The 23,201-nt window shown below is 39.3% G+C and overlaps 1 protein-coding gene across 1 annotated transcript in view; it reads right to left on the bottom strand.

Moving 5' to 3' along the window:
• MDN1 (midasin AAA ATPase 1) overlaps window positions 1–23,201 on the bottom strand; it is a 152,975-nt gene that overhangs the window by 84,455 nt on the left and 45,319 nt on the right. The window contains exons 18-34 of the mRNA XM_054722522.1: window positions 21,507–21,651; window positions 20,908–21,004; window positions 18,262–18,375; window positions 17,576–17,723; window positions 17,107–17,217; window positions 15,385–15,536; window positions 14,157–14,335; window positions 13,167–13,375; window positions 12,784–12,930; window positions 10,640–10,781; window positions 9,218–9,352; window positions 8,997–9,135; window positions 7,757–7,895; window positions 7,320–7,450; window positions 5,564–5,708; window positions 3,396–3,525; window positions 289–507 (exon numbers count right to left, since the gene is read on the bottom strand). Of these exons, the coding sequence (XP_054578497.1) occupies window positions 289–507; window positions 3,396–3,525; window positions 5,564–5,708; window positions 7,320–7,450; window positions 7,757–7,895; window positions 8,997–9,135; window positions 9,218–9,352; window positions 10,640–10,781; window positions 12,784–12,930; window positions 13,167–13,375; window positions 14,157–14,335; window positions 15,385–15,536; window positions 17,107–17,217; window positions 17,576–17,723; window positions 18,262–18,375; window positions 20,908–21,004; window positions 21,507–21,651 (2,482 nt within the window). The remainder of the gene's footprint in view (window positions 1–288; window positions 508–3,395; window positions 3,526–5,563; window positions 5,709–7,319; window positions 7,451–7,756; window positions 7,896–8,996; window positions 9,136–9,217; window positions 9,353–10,639; window positions 10,782–12,783; window positions 12,931–13,166; window positions 13,376–14,156; window positions 14,336–15,384; window positions 15,537–17,106; window positions 17,218–17,575; window positions 17,724–18,261; window positions 18,376–20,907; window positions 21,005–21,506; window positions 21,652–23,201) is intronic.

The following is a 23,201-nucleotide window of genomic DNA, read 5'->3' on the forward strand; positions in this document are numbered from 1 at the left end:
AAAAAAAAGAATTATCCAGTCCTTTAGGAGCAAGGGCATTTCCAAAAGTCTTCTTTCTACTCAGAATCACCACTTCATGTTTACTAAGTCCTTTGCCTATAAGTAATGAGAAGTTTTGGGCATATCTTTTATAATACCCACATCTCAAAAAGAGTATAAAGAAAAGGAAAGCCATTTTGTTAGAGTAAGTGATTCTATAAAGTATCTGGGTAAGAGGTCTGGACTTGCTCTATTTCATCCTCTGCTTTACCCTAACCCCTTGTTCCCACCAGCTAACAGACAACATACCTGAACCTATTCCATCTATGTACACCAGGCATGCAGCATGGACAAAAGCTGTCACAGTGGAGATGGTCTCTGGCCTTTTCAAAGCAGCTTCCTCCCCCATTGTGTTCATGAAGTTAACCCAGGACAGGATATCTCTGATACTGACCACACACCTTCGGCCAAATTCCTGGTGGGTCAGCCAGTCAATGAAATCCAGCATCACCTCAGCTATGTCAGCCCCTACAACACAAGGAAGCAAGTGTTTACCGCTTAGGAACACCCAAAACAGAGGGCTTGTAATAGATGGCCTAAAGCGACTCTATTATCCGTGAGATTATCTGCAAATCTCTGTGAATTCACATTAATGTTTCTTCTAAGGGGGGGATTTCATAGCTCTTATTGCATTCCAAAGGAGTCATAAAATATCATTCTACACATACAAAAATTTTTTAACAAAAATACATGAGTATTATAGCCTAAAAAGTTACACTTGAAAACTCTAAGAAATATTCATTTGGTTCAAATTCAGACACAATTTTGAAGTTAAGACACAAAGATCTTAGAAAAATATACAAATTTTACTGTATTATAAAATGATTCACTGGAATGGGAAATCACACATTTTTAGTGCCATTTAGTTTAGACTTTTTGTTTTCTTAAATCAATGCAACAATCAGAATTCAGTAAGTTACAGAATTCATAAATTTTATTTCATTATTTAGGTATTTAAATGGCTATTCTACTTATAATTTCATGCTATAAAATATTTGAAAATGAACTTCTTAAGTAGTTATATATAGATGAAAACAAGGCCAATTAAATTTAGCAGAACACTCTATATAAGTTATGAAGTAAATAGTAAACATCTATCTAAAAAGTATAAATGCCAAAGAATATTTTCTAAAAAAGAAAATATGATGAGGAGGAATCCACAGTGCTATAATATAAACAGACTATTCAGCAACATTCTTCAAGGCTACACTAAGAATTGGTTAGAAGAAAACTAATTGGTCAGGAAAAATAAAACTAATTAGAAAAAACCCCACAAATCTTTAAAAGGAACTTAAGTCTAGGAACAACGATAGAAGAAATTAAATGCTGTTTCAACTAGATATTAAATATGAGTACTTGGATCCACATTTCAGAGTGAAATAAATTTGAGGTACATCAAGGACTTAATAAAAAATGGGTAACTTCATCCATTGTTAGTGAAGAATTAAACCATGACTATTAAACAGAAAGAAGATCACCAGTGATGAAGTAGATGGGTTCATATATTTTTTTTACAATAAATATTAAGAGGTAACATAATATAGAAACCTATGTGATAAATGTAATAAAGAATATTATCCAAAAATACATAATGAATACTAACATATAAGATGATTAATATTTCTTTTAAAATATGCCACACATATTTTAAATGCTCCATGTCGCTAATAATGAAAGAAAATGGAATTTTGGAATACCCATTAAATTAACAAGGATAAAATAATAGATTTTATTGTATTTTTAAAAATGAAAACTCCATGTTGAAAGGACTATGCCAAGCAGGCTAAGCTGCTGACAGCATTGGGAATGAGAACGTCATTCTGGAGAAGCTGGCCATAGCCAATGGGATCTCTGAAGATCTTTATTTCCACTTTTAGAAATAACAACTCAAGGATACATGTATATACGTATATCATGGTGACAGATGTTAACTGTACTTACTATAGTGATCATGTCATGTCACAATACATACAAATATCAAATTATTGTTGTACCCCTGAAACTAATAGGTTGTATGTCAATCATAATTTTTAAAAATATATTTATCAAATCAATCTAAAATTAAAAAAGAACCCCATGCTCTTCCTCCCTGGCTGCTTGGAGATTGGCCACCATCATGAACAACACAATAATTATCTGGATCAGGAAGTTCCTGACCAACAGACTATTTCAGTGGAACAGTCATTGACGTCCTTCACCTTTGGAAGGCAATAGCACGTAACACAGAAATTCAGGAAAAATTAGCCAAAATGTATGAGACCAAACCAGATGTCATCCTTGTGTCTGAATTCAGAACATACTTTGGTGGTGGCAAACCCATCCTGGCTTTAGCATGATTTGTGATTCCTTGGATTACGCAAAGAAAAATGAACCCAAACGTAGACTTGCAAGACATGGCCTTGTATAAGAAGAAAACCTCAAAAAGCAGAGAAAGGAACACAAGAACAGAATGAAGAAAGTCAGGGGGAGCACAAGGCCAGTGTTGGTGCTGGCAAAAGAAGGAGTGAAGGTTCTTCAGTGACGTTATCTGTGGTGATTGTGTAGATTTTTCATTAGAGGATTAATAAACTAAGAACTCTTAAAAAAAAAAAAAAAAAAGGAACCACATAAATGTTTTGACTCTTACTGGATATCTTAAGAATTGTTAAATCTAGGTTTACGCATGTGGGATTTTTTTTAATACTATTCTATTTCCCTTATGTTTGAAATTGTTCATAAAGTATTTTTTAATGAAGTGAAATAGTAAATCAGCTGGTGACAACTAAAGAAATGGAGTTTAAAATTCCATGAACATTTTCTACTCTTGGCCAGTATTGCCCAGTGGTTAGAGCATCAGACCACGCACCAGAGGGGCATGTACTTGGGTTGCAGGTTTGATCCCCGGTCCCAGTTGGGGCATGCACAGGAGGCAACCAATCGATGTGTCTCTCTCACACCGAAATTTCTCTCTGTCTCTATTCCCCTTCCCTTCTACTCTCTCTAAAAATCAATGGAAAAAAATATCCTTGGGTGAGGATTAATAACAACAACAAAAATAAAATTCTATGAACATTTTCTAAAGGTGAAAATGACTGAAATTTAAGTAAAATTTTCCTCATCTTTACATAACAGGTGAAGCACTAAGAAAGCTAGAATTTAACAACCCTGATGAAGAAGGCAATGGGAAGAAGGGACACTCCAATAGATGGTAATAGGTTAGTATCATTTCCTTAGGTCTATTTTGTTCCTATTTCTCTAACTCCCCTTCTCCTTATAATACACCATATATACATACTGCTAATGTTTTATTACCACACCTCTCACTTTCAACACACAGCCCCTCCATCCCATTACCACCACCACCTAAAAACTCTCACCTTTATGATCTGTTCTGCCCAGAGACAATCCTGGATGAAGATTACTGCTGATTATCTGTTTTAAATCTTCACGGTTTGTGCTCTGAGGGCACCATATTTCTGTAAACCGGTTTCTTAAGGCAGGAGACAGCTGTAAGAAACACAAACTGCAATGTGAATGTAATACCTATGAGAAAAGCTAGAAAACAAATCCTTTCAAAAAATATTAGCTGTTAGTCTGGAAAGTACCAGATGCTTCTTTTATTACCTCTATTACTAGTTACGATTTACTGAAGACTTACTTTGTCCTGGCTCCTTCCATGTCATCTCATTAATCTCCACCACACTTTTCAACCCATCACTTTCTTGATAGACATGGTACAGAGCTTCAAAATCATGTAGAGTATAAGTGGTACAAATAGGACTTGAGCCCAACTGGACAACTCCCTATCCTGAACACCTTCCCCCAAGCAACGACCCTTCCTTTATTTTACCTGCAGTACATAACCAGTGCTTTAGAGAAAATAATGCTATCTTCCCATATGGAGAACTGTCTGAAGTACAAAGAGAGAACTTCTATGTGGCTCAAAGAGAGTACAATTATGAGGTATATATTTTACCTGCTGTGTAATAAAAACAATTGTTTAGTCCCTCCAGTCTTAGGGCCTCCACCTTCAGTCTGGATTCCTCTTACCCTTCTTACCCTCTCCCTAGGTCAGTTAACCTCCATTCACAAAAGTTTGCAATGGCATATGCATGTAGTTCTCTGTTTATCATCGCTTTCCTTTTACTTGACAATAAACTCCATCCACTGTCTAGTCTACCACAGCAGGACCAGGAGCACTCAATGAAGACCCAGAGTTGCCCGGGTAGCTCAGTTGGTTAGACTGTTGTCCCAGTACACCAAGGTTGCGGGTTCGATCTCCAATCAGGGCACATACAAGAAGCAACCAATGAATGCATAAATAAGTGGAACAACAAATCAATGTTCTCTCTTTTTACCTCCCCTCCTCCATCTAATAATCAATCAATAAAAAATAAAAATAAAGACCCAGGGAACATAAGAGTGTTCCTCATCGTCAGCCTAGATAAGGAATGCCTCAGGTCTTCAGAATCCTATCGTTTTGCTAGGCATGCAAAATAAAAGTTGGCAATCTTTAGCTAAGTAATACTTAAGCTAACCTGACAAGCAAGTTAATATACACAACTTTGAAATCATATTCTCTGTGCTATTTCCACTTGCCAAGGAACCAGTTTTTTTGAAACTCTGGTGTATTTTATTTCTTCTCTTCAGAACATTTCTCGAGGCCCCATGATATAATCTTCCTTCTTGTGATACTGAGGAAAATTAGGCCCAAAATATCATATTTTCATTACAGGTACCCACCAAGTAACCAAGAATATGAATGTTGAATCATAACCAAGAATATGAATGTTGAATCCTTTCAACCCCTGGCCTGCCACTGCACCACCCTTTTCCTAACAGGCCAGGATCCCACACAAAATGCAGACTCCTCCCCTAAGAGGCTTTTTGAGCCTAAAATCCCAGGACTTGAGATGTTTAGATCCTGGCTGGATCCTAACACCCTCCTCCAAAGAGAAGAAACCATCTGCAGCCTTTTCGTTCTAACATTCTGAGGTGACTCACAGAATCCTTTAGAGCAACGGTTGCCAACCGGTGGACCACGGACCAGGTCCAAAAGGTTGGCTACCACTGTTTTAGAGAACAGATATACATGTTCCACCTGCAAAACTAAAAGACGTTCTTGGCTGGCATTTCTTTTTTGGGACTTTAAAATCACTCAATAAAGCACACTTGTGTTTAAGGAAGTAGACTGTAGAAGCAGAGCTGGAGATTAAATTTCAGTCTCAGCTTTTCTCATCCACAAAAGTAGAATAACTTTCTCAGAGTCTTGCGAGAATTTATTACAGTAACATATGTAAAGAACTGTGCAAATGACTGGAACAATGACATTTCAGGCACATACAGAAAGTGAGATGCCAAATAAGAAAATGTTTATCTGTCGGAATTATTTTTCAACCTTATAATAATCCTAAAATATTTTACCCAGTTTATACCCAACATAAAAATTCCACATGTATTTTTACATACTGCATTTAAGAGTGCTAACAAGATATGGTCAAAAAGTTAAAAAAAAAAAAAGTATACTTCAGGAACATGGTTATACCTCTTTTTTTCCAAAGTCGCCCCCAGGGTTCATGGTTGCTAAGATACGGAATTTTTTCCCAGCAGTCAACAACTCTACTTCATTTTCTTTGTCCTCTAGGCTGCCTTTTTCTGCTAATACCAGAGACTTTTCTACTTCGAGGACACTAAAAGACAGAAAAATATGAAGAATATAAGATTTAAAAAGGCTTATTATGTAGTCTTCCTATTTTGTGGTTTTCAATGCTCTTGAAAAAGAAAAAAAGAGCCTGGCCAGCCTGGTTCAGTGGTTGAGCACTGACCTGTGAACCAGGATATCAAGGTTCAATTACTGGTCAGGGTACATGTCCGGGTTGCAGGCTTGATCCCCAGTGTGAGATGTGCAGGAAGCAGCCAATAAATGATTCTCTCTCATCACTGATGTTTCTATTTCTCTCTCCCCCTCCCTTCCTCTCTGAAGCCAATAAAAATATAATTTTTTAAAAACTAACTTAAAAAAAGGAAAAAAAAAGTTATCTCCTCTGCTGAGCTTTCACTTTAGTTAATGGTTTCTTACAACACATTTTAAAATGCCTCATTATCCGAATAGCTATGTGGTGGAACAATAGTTCTGATTAAAAGAAAAAAAACTCCCTTTTCTACTTATGCCATTGCAGCATTTGTTTTAAAAATAGGAGTCTTGCATGCACATGTTCATGGCAGCATTATTCATAAAAGTAGAAACACTACCAATACCATCAAGTGGTGAATGGATAAAAAATATGGTACTTTCACACAATGAAACACTATTAGGAATAAAAAGAAACAAACTACTAACAAGGATATCAACATGGATGAAGCTCAAAATATTAATGCAAAATGAGGAGACCATTTACATGAAATGTCCTGAAAAGACAAATCTAGAGACAAAAAGTAGATTAGTAGCAGTAAATGGCATCAGAGGTAAACTTTAAATGGATATGAGGGATCCTACTGAGATGATGGAATTGTTGTAAAACTGGATTGTGGTGGTTGCAAAACAGTAGATTTACTAAAACTCATTGAATTATACATTTAAAATGAGTGCATTTTATGATATGCAAATTATGTATCCATACCTATATATATAAAAGGCTAATATAAAAAGTGTCCCCTCGGGAGTTCGACCAGGAGACCGGAAGTTCGATTACTCGCTATGACATGTGTTGACTACCAGGGGACAGTGCAGAACATGGCGGGCGACCAGCGGTGGCGGGACACTGAGTGAAGGAGGACGTGGGGAGGTGGGGAATTGCACGGTGGCAGCACGCTGGCAGTGAGGGAAGGAGGAGGCGGGGAACCTGATCGGCCCTGATCACAGGACAAGCTTAGGGACCCTACCCGTGCACGAATTTTGTCACTGGGCCTCTAGTACCCCAATAAAGAGAGAAAAATAGATATACATCAAGACTCATATTGGTCTGAGGTTTTGAGAGGCCTTACAGCCATAATATCTAGGATACTGATTCTAGTTCTTCAAAAAGTTTAAGACACTAGCCATATAACTTGTAAAAAAGAATTTTAACTTAGCCTCATTTGTTTTAGCCCAGCCCTCTCACAGTCCCATCTTTCTGATTATTGACAGTAAAACAGAAAAAGCAGGCCCCTTAAAAGAGATCCCGAGTGCTAAAGCCAAAAAAAGTAATAACTCATTATTATTTTCAAATATTTACTATGCACCTACGAAGAACACTACTATGCACAAAAATTAGTATCTATAAAAACAAGACCAGCAAAAACATCAAACACAGGGAGAGTACCTGTTGAGTCTTTCCAGGACAGAATCATCAGCCAGTGAGATCTCATCCAAGAGGAAAAAGCTGCCCTCCTTCATGGCCAGAACCAGAGGCCCATCATGCCACTCAAAGAGCCGAGATGTGTCAATTTCTTCCTACAATTTGGAAAAGGAGGTAAAATTAAAGGGCGTGTGTCCACAAGACAACACACATGTAGCTAGCTGGTGTCTGCTGCAGTGAAGTGGTCATTCTGCCAGAAAACTAAAGGTCTGAGAACCAGGAACACATACTACACAACAGGATGCTCATGTGGCCCTTGCAGACCAGTGAAAATATGAAGATACGTATCAAACCTGAAATCAAAAACCCTACCAGGCACAAAATCCCACAGTTGACTAGGGCACAGAGCTAACTGAATCCTTTAAATGAATGTACACATCATCATTTGCTATTAGACAAACCTTGTCCTTTGGCTTCTGTCTCACCGGCCGCAGCCCACCCAGGAAGTCCGAAGTCTCCATGTGTAAGTGGCAGTTGACTGAGTATAATTTCTGATTTGCCAAGGCTGCAAACACCTGACAGATACTCGTTTTCCCACACCTGTCAGAGATACACACCAGATTAACGCAGAGCATGAATTCTAAATACACACCCACAAACACCAAGTCAGCAAAAGAGGGATGAGAGCCTCATTGCAGCAGCAGACACTGCTGGCTAACACAGGATGTCTGTACCCCTGGCCTGGGACCCACTTCCCCAAAACACCAGCATCCTCCCATATTCCTTATCCAGAATGGCACACACAGCATGAATTCCATCCTTTCCTACTCCTACCAACCACCACCTATGGATGGGAAAGAAAGCCAATCCTTACAGACTTTCAAGACACACTAGCTCATGTGCTCTTCTCCTATACAAATCTATAAAACGAATGTCACTATTTAAAATAATTAAATAGATAAAAAATTAGCCCTGGCTGGGTAGCTCAGTTGGTTGGAGCATCATCCTGATACTCCAAGGTTGAGGGTTCAATTGTCCTGGTAAGGGCACATGCAAGAATCAACCAGTGACCACATAAGTGGAACAACAAATCAATGTTTCTCTCCCTTCCTCTAAAACTAATCAATCAATAAAATTTTTTAAAAAGATCCATTCTTTTCTATCACAAAGGTCTAAAGGTAGAGGAAAATAAACAATAGTAGATCCCTTAGTGGTTCTTAAAAAAGAAAGGGAGAGCCCTAGCTCGTCTGGCTCAGTGGATAGAGCGTCAGCCTGCAGATTGAAGGGTTCCGGGTTCCATTCTGGTCAAGGGCATGTACTTCGGTTGCAGGCTCCTCCCCGGACCGAGCACTGATCAGGGCTCGTGCAGGAGGCAACCAATTGATATGTTTCTCTTACATTGATATTTCTCTCTGTCTCTCCCTCTCTCTTCCACTTTCTCTAAAAATCAAAGAATAAATATCCTCAGATGAGGATTAAATAAAAATTTTAAAGAAGACAGCAAGTTAATTAAATGCCAATTAGCCCTTTTCATTTAAAAAAAAAAAAAAAAAAAAGGAGGGAGGGAGGGGAAAAAAAAGAGAAAATAGGAAACAACAGCAAAAAACAAAGATTGCTCCTGATGAGTTCTTCAGAGATAACTCAAGTAATCCTATAGAACTGACCTGAACCCTCATAACCAGTATTGTCACAGAACTTTACCCAGTGTCTCCAACCAACAGCACTGGTTCACTGAATTCCAACGCTCTTCCCACCAGCACGGCCAGTCTCCGCATGCTCTCAGTCCACACGATATGGCTGAACTTGGACTCCAATGTGGATTTCTGAGTAGACAATTTACCTATCAAAAGTAGAATAAATATTTAGGTTCTAATATGAGTACAACTCAATTCATTCTCCTATGGATATTTTAGCCTACTCACTCAGCAATTTTAGGACATTTTCTTTGGAAAAGAGGGATTGAGGACACAATTTTTTCTTGAAATGTTTTTCAAGGACTTCTTGAATCACACCAACCTCCTCCTGTTTCCTGACTCGGCCTGCCAGAAGCATATAACCTTAAAAAATAAAAATGAAGAACAGTCAAGTGTCAATACCAAGGGATGCTGAGAACATAAAGCAATAGCAACTCTCACCGAACCGTATGCCTGCCTTGTGCTCCAGCAACATGACTTCTAAGTAGACTCAAACACAAATGAACATTGTGCACCAAAATACACAGACATCAATGTTCAGGCATCTTTATTCATAATAGCTAAACAGTGGATCCAAATATCCATCAACCGGAGAATAGTTAAACATGTTATGGTATCTCCATATACTGCAAAAGGGTTATAACAATAATTTTTTTAAAAATGAAGTCCTGATACATATAACAGCATAGCTGTCTCTTGCATGAGAGAGTGAAAAGAAGCCAGGCTGAGAATGCATACTTCATGATACTATTAAGATGAAGCTCAAGAACAGGAAAAAATCAATCAGTGGTGATCAATATCAAAGCAGTGGTTACCTCCAAGGGAAGAAAGACCGACAAGAGCCATGAAGGACTCTTCTGTGGTACTAGTATTCTAAATATTGGCCTAGGTAGTGATTTACATGCGATCAAGCTGTACATGATATAACAGAGTGAGTGCTTCACCCACTTTACTATAGGTTATATTTCAATTTAAAAAGTGTGTGTCTTTTTTGTTTTTAAATGTGTTTCTCCTTCTATCTATTCTTTATCAGGAAAGAAAAGACATTACAATTCTTATGGGCTAGTTTTATTTACTCACCTTGCTTATTAACCAATCCATTAAGGACTCATTAGCACCTTTGAAATCAGAATATTTTGAAGTGTTTTCTATTCTATCATAAAGAACATATAAATTCTTCCCATGGATTAAACCAATATGACCAATCCTGAGTCTCAAGTGACATCACTGCCTTCTCTCAGAACTCTGATATTATCTGACCTGTCAGTTCTCTGACTCTAAGGCCAAGCACACCTCTCCACAGGCACCACATTGCAGAGAAACGGTCCAAAAGACATCACCAACCACCTGCCTAAAGAACTAACAGTATTGTGGCCATATCCTGACTCCTACATGTGGCCGCCTGAAGGAAATAATGAGAATACCTAAGAAACCAAAACGTATTAGCATAGAGGCTTGTAGAAATAATAGCACTTACAAAAGCAGTTGGGACTTAAGGGAGAAGGCTCAGTTCCTGGAGTACCTAGTAAAATCTACATATTGATCACAATTTGGGTGAGGTTTGTTTTAATTTAAAAAAAAAAAAAAAAAAAAGGCTGACATTTGATAGAATGTCAGTCACAGTCTGAGAGCAGATGATTGAAAGCATACCATCGTTTGCTAAATGCTGTAGCCAGTCATACTCCTCCTTGGTCTGCTCAGCCAATCGGTATCTTTCAGCCCATCGAAACAGGTCTCGAAGGGTGATGAAGCCCTGCTTTCCAGCAAACACTGAAGAACTTCTGCGTTTGGACTATTAATGTATGAAAACAAATGGAAAAGAACAATGTCAAGCATATAGTAAAACATACATAAAATTTTTAATAAATTTAAGCTCCCATAAAAATTATTCATTCCACTAAAATTAATTTTTTAAACTGCAAATGGGGTGTAATCATTTGAAGAAAAATACAAACTCGTGTAAATAAACAATGGAATTCAATCTCATATGCCATACAGAAAAAAAATCACAAATACAAATGTGGGCAAACATGCAGGAAAATTAATCCCATAATGTGGGACCATAGTAGTGAAAATGATTCAGAAAAGTAATCTGACAATGCATAATTCTGATCAAGAATACTGTTAACCCCATAAATTAAATGGGATATTTTGGGGGTAAGGGGAAGTAGAAAAGAGGAAAAAAAAAAGACAATTGTAGCTTTGCATTTGACAAGGGAGCGCCACACAAAAAGAGTCTCTTCAGTTATGTCCATTCAAGGAACATCCTAGCCCTGGCTAGTTTGGCTCAGTGGATAGAGCATCAGCCTGTGGACTCAAGGGTCCCAGATTCGATTCCGGTCAAGGGCATGTTCCTTGGTTGCGGGCACATCCCCAGTATGTGGTGTGCAAGAAGTAGCTGATTAATGTTTCTCTCTCATTGATGTTTCTAACTCTCTCTCCCTTCCTCTCTGTAAAAAATCAATAAATTATGTTTTTTTTAAAAAAGGAACATCCTATATAACAAAAGCCTAATATGCAAATCAACAGATCGGCGGAATGACCAGTGTGAGGGGGCGGGGCCTGCTAGTGGGCGGCACCAGGCCAGTCAAGGCAGGTGCCAACGGGCAGAGGGAGGGGGGGCGACAATCGGGGGGCAGCAACAACTGGTGGTGGGACAATAGGGGGGGGTCTGGAGCTGAGCCCTGTTGGTCAGTCCACTCCCATAGGGATGTCCACAGGGAGCAGGCCTAAGTTATCAGTTGGACATCCTTGAGGGCTCCCGGACTGTGAGAGGGCACAGGCTAGGCTGAGGGACCACCCCCATCCCAAATGCACGAATTTTCATGCACCGGGCCTCTAGTCTATATAATAAAAGCCTAAGTGACCATTATGGCGGAACGACCAGAACAACCAGTCGCTATGATGCGCACTGACCATCAGGGGGCAGATGCTCTGCAGAGAACCTCAAACAAAAGGAATCCAAAGAGGACCACACCTAGACACATCATAATTAAAATGCCAAGGGCAAAAGACAAAGAGAGAACATTAAAAGCAGCAAGAGAAAAATAGTTAATTACCTACAAGGGAGTACCCATATGATTGTCAGCTGATTTCTCAACAGAAACTATGCAGGCCAGACGGGAATGGCAAGAAATATTCAAAGTGATGAATAGCAAGAACCTACAATCAAGATTACTCTACCCAGCAAAGCTATCATTCAGAATTGAAGGTCAGATAAAGAGCTTCACAGATAAGAAAAAGCTAAAGGAGTTCATCACCACCAAACCAGCATTATATGAAATGCTGAAAGGTATTCTTTAAGAAGAGGAAGGAGAAGAAAAAGGTAAAGATAAAAATTATGAACAACAAATACATATCTATCAACAAAAGAATCTAAAAATCAAGTGAATAAAAAATCTGATGAACAGAATAAACTGGTGAATATAATAGAATCAGGGGCATAGAAAGGGAGTGGACTGACAATCCTCAGGGGGAAAGAGGTGTGGGGGATGCGGGAAGAGACTGGACAAAAATCATACACCTATGGATGAGGACAGTGGGGGGGAGGGTATGGGGTGGGGTTGAGTGGGGTGGGAACCAGGTGGAGGAGAGCTATGGGGGAGGAAAAAGAGGAACAACTGTAATAATCTGAACAATAAAGATTTATTTTTAAAAAAAGACAAGATCCTTACTCAGAAAAAAGTAATAAATGGGTGATCTGCTGTTTCTAACCGAGGAACCTATCAAATTTGACCGAGTCTAATCAACACATTCCATTAGAAACTAAGTTCAGGGATGGAGAGGAGATCTACCTGAAGGTCCAGCATGACTTTAACCAACTTGCTGCAGTAAGAGGGTGGCAAACTACACCGCTTGTGCAAGATTGTTTCCAACTCAGAACTTGGCAATTCATCAAAGTGCAATTCCACAAACCGATTCCTGAAGGCTCTGGAAAGCACCTAAGGAAAAAAAAGCATTTGAGATATTGCTCCTCATAAGGTCAGTTTGGGCTCAAATAAACGCTTATAAAAATTTTTTTTAAAAAGGAAAAGAAAGCTCCTACAAAATTGAGGCTCTGCTACTCACCACAAAAAAAGAAAAACCCCTTCAAAAGAGGAAAAAATTTCAGTCGTTTCAAGAAAGATTTACAACTCGAGGCAAAAACAAGTAAGAGTAGGGGGAAAATGCTACACACCTTTCTGCCTCCATAAAGTCCTGGGGGATTCTGGGTAGCAAAGAGCATGAACCGAGGGTGTGCTTTAACAACTTCCTGTGTTTCTGTTATGAGCAATTCACGGTTATCATCTAGCAGTCTGTTCAGTGCCTCTAATACATCAGTAGGGGCCAAATTCAATTCATCTAAAATAATCCAGTAGCCCTTTCTCATAGCATCAATAAGAACACCTTGGAGGAAATAAACACTGAGAATTAGTACATAAATTAGTCAAAAGTTATATACAAATCAACAAATCTTAGGTTATTATTAAATTTCAAAGCAAATAACTCTCTGTAGCTAGTCACGCCCTCACGTAATTTGTGATATCAAAGCAGCACAATTTTCCATTAAAATAGCCCTATTTCATACAGAAGGGGAGTCAAGGCTGACAAATATCACATTTCCAACTTATTTCCCCCCTTGCAGTTTAATTTTATTTATATCACCACATTTTTATATCAACTCTCAGCTTCCTTCAGTTCTCTTGAGTCTCTAGGAAATGAAGTAGGAGTTCAACTATATTCTTCAAAACTTGATGCTAGTGCTGACTACAACTGACAAGATTTCATTGGGGCCCAAAGATAGCTGGAGCCCTAACCACCACTCCTTCACCACCAAACAGCTCAGGGAGAAAGAAAAACCAGCAGCAAAGGCAGCAGTCCATGCGCCTCAATTGGAAAGGGTAAAGAATACTTGGGGAAATGGGTCTGAAAGAATGAACACCTACCTACACCAGTAATTGGCAACCTTTTGAGCTTGGTGTGTCAAACTTCACCAAAAAACTGAGCATAAATCGGGTAGTGTGTCACTTTGAGGAAAAAACATTATTTCGCAAATGTTTCATCCTCGGCATGCGGCCGCCTCAGCGGCCGCATGTCATCAGAAATGGCTACGCGTGTCAGTGCTGACACGCGTGTCATAGGTTCACCATCACTGACCTACACTCATGAAACAGAATTATAACCCTACCTTCTTTAAACACAAGCTTCCCTGAGGAATCAGATGTGTAGCAACCGATGTACTCTTGAATATCCGTGTGTTCGTGATTGTTGATACGCACGCAGTGGTTACCAGTAGCTGCAGCCAGCCACCGGATCAGGCTGGTTTTACCAACTGATGTCTCCCCCTGAATCAGCACTGGATAGGTTCTTTAAAAGATCAGCCAACAAAGCAATGAAAGAAAAAAAGATAAAAGCCAGAATTAATTCAAGCAGTTTTTAAAAAGAATGACTATATCATTTAACATCATTATAAAAGAATATCTACTAGAGGTCCAGTGCACGAAATTCATGCACCGGGTGTGTGTGTGTGTGTGTGTGTGTGTGTGTGTGTGTGTATGTGTGTGTGTGTGTGTGTCCCCTCAGCCCAGCCTACACCCTCTCCAATCTGGGATCCCTCTCACAATCCAGGATTGCTGGCTCCCAACCGCTCGCCTGCCTGCCTGCAAGCATGCCTGCCTTCCTGATTGCCCCTAACTGCTTCTGCCTGCCAGCCTGATCACCCCCTAACCACTCCCCTGCCAGCCTGATTGATGCCTAACTGCTCCCCTGCCAGCCTGATTGCCTCTAACTGCCCTCCCCTGCAGGCCTGGTCACCCCTAACTTCCTTCCTCTGCCGGCCTGGCCAGCCCTAATTGCCCTCCCCTACAGGCTTGATCACCCCCAACTGCCCTCCCTTGCAGGCTTGGTCCCTCCCAACTGCCCTCCCCTGCTGGCCAGCTTGTGGAGGCCATCTTATGTCCACAAGGGGGCAGCCATTTGTGTGTTGGAGTGACAGTCAATTTGCATATTACTCTTTTATTAGATAGGATATACTACTAATGGAATGTTTAAGCCCTGAGAAATTTATATATAAAAATGGTTCCTGAAAAAATACTGAGGAAAAATTCCAACCTCTATTGTACTACTTGTAAGAAACAGTAAGTGGGACTAGCTGTTACTCACTTAACAAATAATGGGTGATGAGTATTCATCAACAAAATACTGAAAAGCAAACCTAAAAGATGGCCAAAATAATCTGAATCCATATTGTCCTCACTAAAGGTGAAACTAGAAAAAATGATTTGTGCCAAAAGAAAAGTGACAGCTCACTCAGTCAATGAATAACAACAAAGCACTTTGAACGTGAAGGAAGACTAGAATGTCATCAATGTCTATGATGATAAAACTTCAGATCAGCAGAGGAAAGTTCCACACACCCTGCAGAGACCACTCGGACTATATCTCTCAGGTTCAGCTTGACGGAAGATGTGAGAATGTATGTCTCATCTATTGTAGGTTCCTTGTCTCCCACCGAAATCCAATAGCCTTCAACCTGGATAAGCCGACCTCCTTTGGGTTCTGGAATAGGCTGAAAGACACAAAAGTTAAAGAAATAAGCCACAGTTCCACAGCAACTATCGCATTCTTTCAGATAGAGTTGGTAAAGTGGGAAAAGAAGTTGTCACCAAGAATGCTGCCCTGTTCTGGATGCTTTCAACATTAAAACCCATGGGTGAGATATGAAAATAAAATTACTTTGAGGAATGAGAACAAAATAATGACAAGTATAGGTTTTTAAATTCAGGTGGAGTTAGGTGAATATGGGGGAAAATTTGAATTAAAATAGTTTCTCAGTTTATGATTCGTTTATCTTCTCTTACCTATTAAAACTCCCACTCTGAAGTATTTTGGTCAAAAACATGTATTTCATATAAACCATGTTCCCCAAAATAGAGCTAGTGTTGTACAGAAGGGGCTTTGCATTATTTTATCTGGAGCCCCCAGAAGACTTTAAAAATAAACGCGACCCCCACCTCAAGAACCTAATCTATTACAGATAACAACATTGTGGATAATACTGTAATCTTTTAACCTTTTGAACTCGGATGTCGAGTGTGACTCGACACGGTTAGCATTAGAATAAAGGAATCGAGAAAAAAGCAAGCGAGTGCAAAGGGTTAAAGATATGATTAAAGTTATTAAGTTGATTTACTCAAAATTGCTATTTTTATGGATCAAAATGGTTAGTGGTCAGGTTTATAACTACGAAAAAGTGCTCTTCCAGTACACTTAAGTCTTCTGACTTGAAGCTACTACACTCTAGTTAGGCTAAGAAAGGAAGCTACAGAACATTCTAATGAGATGGTCCCATTTATGTAATTTAATTAGATACATATTAGGATTTACATGGACAAATGGATAAATTCTGATACATTTATCAGAATTAATTTTTTATTTTTTAAAATTGATTTTAGAGGGAAGAAGGGAGAGACACAGAGAGAGAAACATCAATGTCAGAGAAAACATCAATCGGCTGCCTCGTGCACTCACCCTGATCATAGATCCAACCCACAACCCAGGTAATGTGCCCTCTCTGGGAATTGAACCTGCCACCTTTTGGTGTATGGAACCATACTCCAACAAACTGAGCCACATCAGCCAGGGCCATTTATCAAATTTCAGATGGAAAGGACTGTCTACAAGGCTTAAATCTCCAGAGTAGGATTATTGGGAAATTTTTTTGTTGTTAATCCTTCACCCAGAATATATTTCCATTGATATTTAAAGGGAGTGGAAGGGAGGGGGGAGGAATGGGAAAAAGGAAAGAGGAAAGAGAAAAAGAGACATCAATGTGAGAGACATATTGATTGATTGCTTCCAGCATGTGCCCTGACCAGGGATGAAGATGGAACCTGCAACCCAGGTACATGCTCTTGACTGGGAATCGCACCCCAAGACCCTGCAGTGCTTGGGTTAAAGCTCTAATCACTGAGCACACAAGCCAGGACAGATTATTGGGAATGTTTACCATCTACAGTTTAACTTTCTGAAACAGATTTATAATTAGAAACAAGATTTATAAAAAAACCAAACAGTTCAAAGTTTTATAATATAGCCTTTCATTTATTAAACAAGTCAAAACAAACAAGCAAACATACCTGCTTCAGCAAACTTTTAATACTGCCAGAGACAATGTGTTGACAAATAAGCTTCTGAACAGCTGGGTGTGATGCCCTGTCAAGCTGTGTTAGGAAACCCAAACAAAAGCCCTAGGAAAAACACAGAAATACATAACACAAATTATCGCAGGACAACTTATTTCAAAAACAAAATGCCACCTCGTGGGTGGGGCTGGTTTCCAGAACAACTTTTAACCCTTTGTACTCGCTTGCTTTTTTCTCGATTCCTTTGTTCTAATGCTAACCGTGTTGAGTCACACTCGACAATCGAGTGCAAAAGGTTAATATCATGGTAGAAAAAAGATTAGGGTAACTCTGGTATAAAATATTCTGGACTAATCTGACTAAATGGAAAGTATTGCAAATCTGGAATATGCATCCCTACTCCCTCCCTCCCCATGTTGAGCCCATCCACCAGGCTCCACCCAAACCCAGACTTTGGAAAGACCTCATAGAGTGAGCGCTGGATGTTGCTACATGGATTGGAGGCTGCAAATCGCAGGGCCCTGCAGAGAGTCCGAAGGCTGTAGTGAGGTCTATGGCCGGTCCCATCCACCAATGTTCTCCCAGACTCTTTCCGCACATCTCTGTAGAAGCTACAAAAAGGATGCACTTCAGGTGATTTTTTAAAATTTATTTTTAAAAAGAGGAAGGGAGAGGGACAGAGGGGGAGAGTGGGGGCAGAGAGAGAGAGAGAGAGAATCAGTTGCCTCCTGCATACCCTCCCTCTCCCTTTCTCTCTGAAATCAATAAAAATAAAAATATATATAAAAAAAGAAGTTAGAAGATGACAAGATGGAAAAAGTTTCAGACTGAAATATAAAGTGCAAGAAATTTATGACCAGCTACAACAAGATCAAGTATAACCAAGTGTCACAGATAAAACACAAGTTCTTACTCAAATGGGCTTTAGCTTGAATATTTACAATCTACCTATATATTCTTTCTTTTATTAGGAAAATCCAAAATATTTCATAAGGTTCCAACTTTAAAACAGAAATTAAATAATTATCTTTACATTAGTTTTCTCCAGTTAGAAGCAAAAAGGAAAAAAAAGGAAACAATTATATTAATGAGGAACACATTTTTATGTTCAGAGGAAAGGTTTATAAATAGAAACTGAGAACCACCTACTATATGATTCCTTGTACTGTGCTCTTGCTCACACTCAATCCTTTCAGATAATCCACAATAAGAATTTGTAAGTCTTCTTTACTTTCCAGTTCTTCTACATAAAGTTCCGTAAACCTGTAAGACAATTATTATTATACTAGAGGCCCGATGCACGAAATTCATGCAAGAGGCTCAGCCCTCGCAGCCCCGCCTTCGTCCAGAAGGTCGTTCCGCTGTTCAACAGTTAGGTCGAATAGCATATTATGCTTTTATTATCACAAATAAGCATATTTAAGTTAATACAACTATTCTGACAATAAAAAATGAAAAACCAATGTAAACTCATTTTAACTGTTTCCAATATAAAATATAACTCTTCCAACTTGAGATATACAGACTGACCATTACAAAATAAAAAATAATCTAACTTTTACCAAAAATCTACCATTATTATATTCTGGTTTCTCTTCAGATCGCATAAATCTTTTGCTTTTTACAAAAATCTACCATTATTTCTTCTTGGAATAAAGTATTCTGTTTATAGTCCTTATAAGAAACAGCTACAAAAATAAGACTTATTTACCCTCATTTTCAGGTGTACTTCATCGTAAGTACATGTAATAAAAAATACATGGAATAGCTCTGGACAGTTTGACTCAGTGGTTGGGGCATTGGACTGAGGACAGAGGGATCGCCACTTTGAGTCCTAGTCAAGGGCACATAAAAAATATCCTCACTCTTGGGTGAGGATTAAAAAACAAAACACAAAAGAACATGAAACAAAAAAGGCCCCTCACTGTGAAAAATAAAATAGTTGGAGCAAAGGAAAATACATAATTGTAGTTTATAAATTTTTTTTAAGAAGTTTTTATTCCTTTAATAATGGGAGCAGGGCCCGGCCAGCGTGGCTCAGTGCTTGAGCATCGACTTATGAACCAGGTCATGGTTCGATTCCCAGTCAGGGCACATGCCTGGGTTGCAGGTTCGATCCCCAGTGTGGGGCATGCAGGAGGGAGCCAATCAATGATTCTCTTTCATCACTGATGTTTCTATCTCTCTTTTCCTCTCCCCTCCTCTCTGAAATCAATAAAAGTGTATTTAAAAAAATAAAATAATGTGAGGAGGGATCTAATACAATTTTAACACTGTTTTGAAACATAAAACTCAACAAAAGGTTACCACTAATAAATAAGGTCATTTATCTTTTCCCAAGTGCTACATACATAAAACACCAATAACTAAGAACCTTGTTCATGTCAATCAGTGCTTAATGATGAAAACTGTAATTTAAAAGACCTTTTACAAATCATTAGACTTATTCAAGAGGACTTTGCTGCTAACTTGCACTTATGCTATTATACTGTTACTAGAGGCCCAGTGCACGAAATTCATGCACTGGTAGGGTCCTTAGTGGCTGCCAGCTGGCAGCCAGGTACTCCCTCCCTTCCCCTGGCCTACCGCCAGCCCGGGCCTCCCTCCCTTCCCCAGCTGGCCCTGCCCCCGCATTGAACTCCTGGAAGAACTCCTGTCGAGGGGATAATTTACATACTATGCTTTTATTATATAGGACTAGAGGCCCAATGCACGAATTCGTGCATGGGTGGGGTCCCTCAGCCTGACTGGCCATGGGGAGGGACCACAGGAGGTTGGCCAGCCACAGGAGGTTGGCCAGCCACAGGAGGTTCGCTGTGGGAGTGCACTGACCACCAGGGGACAGCTCCTGCGTTGAGCATCTGCCCCCTGGTGGTCAGTGTGTCGTCATAGCGACCATTCGACCAGTCACTGAGTTGTAACAGTTGCTTTTATATATATCGAAGATAGATATCATTATGTGAACTTTTTCTAATAGCCACAAGGCTATTTGAAGAAGGAAACATTTTGTTTTCAACAATATCATGAACCATTAAGTGCCATAATAACAACCCCAAGGAAAAATTCTCCAGTGTTCTAGAGTTTTCCATATTTCTACTACCTATCGAAACTAAAGGAATAAGACAAATAAGGAAGATTCTCTATCTGTGGTCAAAAATTTTTAAGCATTGTTATGGGGTTTGGTTATGTTAATATTACCAATCAATAAATAAGAACTTTTTATTTTTTCGCCCTAGCCGGTTTGGCTCAGTGGATAAAGCGTTGGCCTGCGGACTAAAGGGGTCCCAGGTTCGATTCTGGCCAAGGGCACATGCCCAGGTTGTGGGCTCAATCCCCAGTGGGGGGCATGCAGGAGGCAGGCCATCAATGATTCTCTCTCATCATTGATGTTTCTATCTCTCTTTCTCTCTCCCTTCCTCTCTGAAATCAATAAACGTATTTTTTTTAAAATAGAAGTTTTGTGGGGTTTTTTAAGTATTTTTATTGATTTCAGAGAAGAAGGGAGGGAGGGAGAGAGGGGGGAAAGAAAAAGAGAGAGAGAGAGAGAGAGAGAGAGAGAGAGAGAGAGAGAGAGAGAGAGAGAGAGAGAGACATCAATGATGAGGATCATTGATTGGCTGCCTCCTGCACGACCCCTACTAAGGATCAAGCCTGCAACCCAAGCATGTGCCCCTCACCAGAATTGAACCCAAGACCCTTCAGTCCACAGGCCAATGCTCTATCCACTGAGCCAAACCAGCTAGGGCAAGAAGAAGTTTTTAAAAAGTCTTCAGGAATCAGGCCATGTCCCCTCACCTGTTTCTTATTCCTGGTGGGAGATTTCTTTTGCCCACATCAGTTGCTGGATTCATACAGGCAAATAAACGAAAATCAGGATGACGAACCAGTGGTTCTGTTAAGAGAAAATGATAAATTCAACAACTTGTAAAATTAAGTCATCAGCCAGATCCCTAGGGGAAGACTATCTAAATCCATAGGAACCCAGGTCAAACAAAACACTGCCTCAGGCTCAACAAAGTTGTTACTGGCTATTCAAACCTTCCCTGCCTTTTCTGAAATCAGTTATCAGACTGATGTACACTACTTAATCTTATGCTGCCATTCCACTGTCTTTTATAGGTTCACTGTCGTTTATGTCTTATCACCTATTCCAGTATATAGTTATCCACTAATTGTGCGTGTCTATTACCCACTACCCAAATGCCTTGACAAATTACTGTATTCTTTGAATTCCCCATACCACCTAACAATAGGACATTTACAGAAAATAAATATCTATGGAATAAACAAATCCAATTGGGTGGCCCCTGTAATCCACCTAACTAATAGATTCTTACTCTAAAGAGGCCAAAAGACCTGGCAGCAAGTCAGACCCCAAGGGGCTCAAGTCCTACCTGTGTCCCCTCGATCCAGCAATACCAAGGAGCCAGAAGAGCCTTCAAGCAAACCACTGAGACATTCTAATGTTTCTGGAGCAGCCAGATTAATCTCATCCAACAAGATCCACTCTCCTTTTTTTACAGCCTGAGCTAATGTGCCCTAAAAGAAGATAAAGTATAATGAATGGTAAGAATCCATTTCAAGGACACACTCACCAAAAAGTTATATAAGCAGAACTGGAAAACAGAAGCAAGGGCAAACCTCTCCAACCTGATGAGCTTATGCCCTAAATGCCAAATGGCTGCCGGCTGAGTGCCAGAGTTAAGACCAAGTTAACTTTTTCAAATGTCTAAAAGGATTAAGGGAATATCTTTGAGCCTAACAGTGAGATACAATAAACTAGATCATCTCATTATATAGATGTGAGATAAATGATAACAATGTATTCAGGTATACAAGGTACCCAGATGGCCCTGGCTGGGTGGCTAAGTTAGTTAGAGCATCGTCCCAATATGCTAATGTTGTGGGTTTGATCTCTGGTCAGGATACATGCAAGAAGCAACCAATGAATGCATAAATAGGTGGAATAACAAATTGGTATTTCTCTCTTTCTAGCTCTAAAATCAATTTTTTAAAAAAAGGGCACCCAGATGGTTATTAAAAGCACTCAACATAAATAAATATAGGGTTAAGCTCTGATTATACCACAATCAGATAAAGGACTAAATCAAGGATGTGTGGTGGTTGTAATACATAGCCTTTCACAGTTGAAGAATATCACAATGAATCTTTCCTAACTCTTCTCTACCAATTTTGTCTCAGAGTTCTATTCCAAGAGTAATAAAAAAATAAATCTTACAGTTAACAAATCAAAAACTGAACTGTTTTACTGTTATTAAAATGTTTTATACAAGCCCTAGCCAGTTTGGCTCAGGGGATAAAAATCAGACTTCGGACCGAAGGATCCCAGGTTCGATTCCAGTCAAGGGCACAAAACCTCAGTTGCAGGCTCTTCCCTGGTCAAGGTGCGTGCAGGAGGCAATAAATCAATGTGTTTCTCTCACATCAGTATTTCTTTCTGTTTTTCCCTCTTTCTTCCACTCTCTCTAACAATCAATGGAAAAATATCCTCAGGTGAGGATTAAAAAAACAACAGAACTTTATACTTTTTGTTTTCATAATAATCCTGACAAATTATCTACAAATTTAATTTTTTTTTTAAAAAAAGGACAGCCCTGGTTAGTGTTGCTCAGTTGGTTGTGCATCATTCCAAGCACAGAGAAGTTGCCGGTTTGATTACCAGTGAGAGCACATGCCCGGGCTGCGGGCTCCATCCCCGGTAGTAGGCATACAGGAGGCGGCTGGTCAATGTCTGTCTGCCTATTGTCTGTCTCTCTCTCCCTTTCTCTAAAAATTAATAAACTATTCTTAAAAAAAAAAACTAATGTATTAAACTCCAGTGTAATGCTAAGTCATGAAATAGGTTTAAACCCTACTTTGGAGAGCACTTGACATTTTAATTGGTTATTTTAGAAATAATCATAGCAAGATTAAACACTAATGACCAAATTTCCCACACAGATGGGACATATGGTTGAGTGACCTTCTCTCATACCAAAACACCATCTCAAGTAAGATTCCTAAAGATGTGGTCTAAAAAGTGTCACAGAAACAAAAAGAAAATTTTTAAAGCTTAGGTTATGAACATT

This window comes from Eptesicus fuscus, chromosome 10 (genome assembly GCF_027574615.1).
Source record: "Eptesicus fuscus isolate TK198812 chromosome 10, DD_ASM_mEF_20220401, whole genome shotgun sequence".
Lineage (NCBI taxonomy): Eukaryota > Metazoa > Chordata > Mammalia > Chiroptera > Vespertilionidae > Eptesicus > Eptesicus fuscus.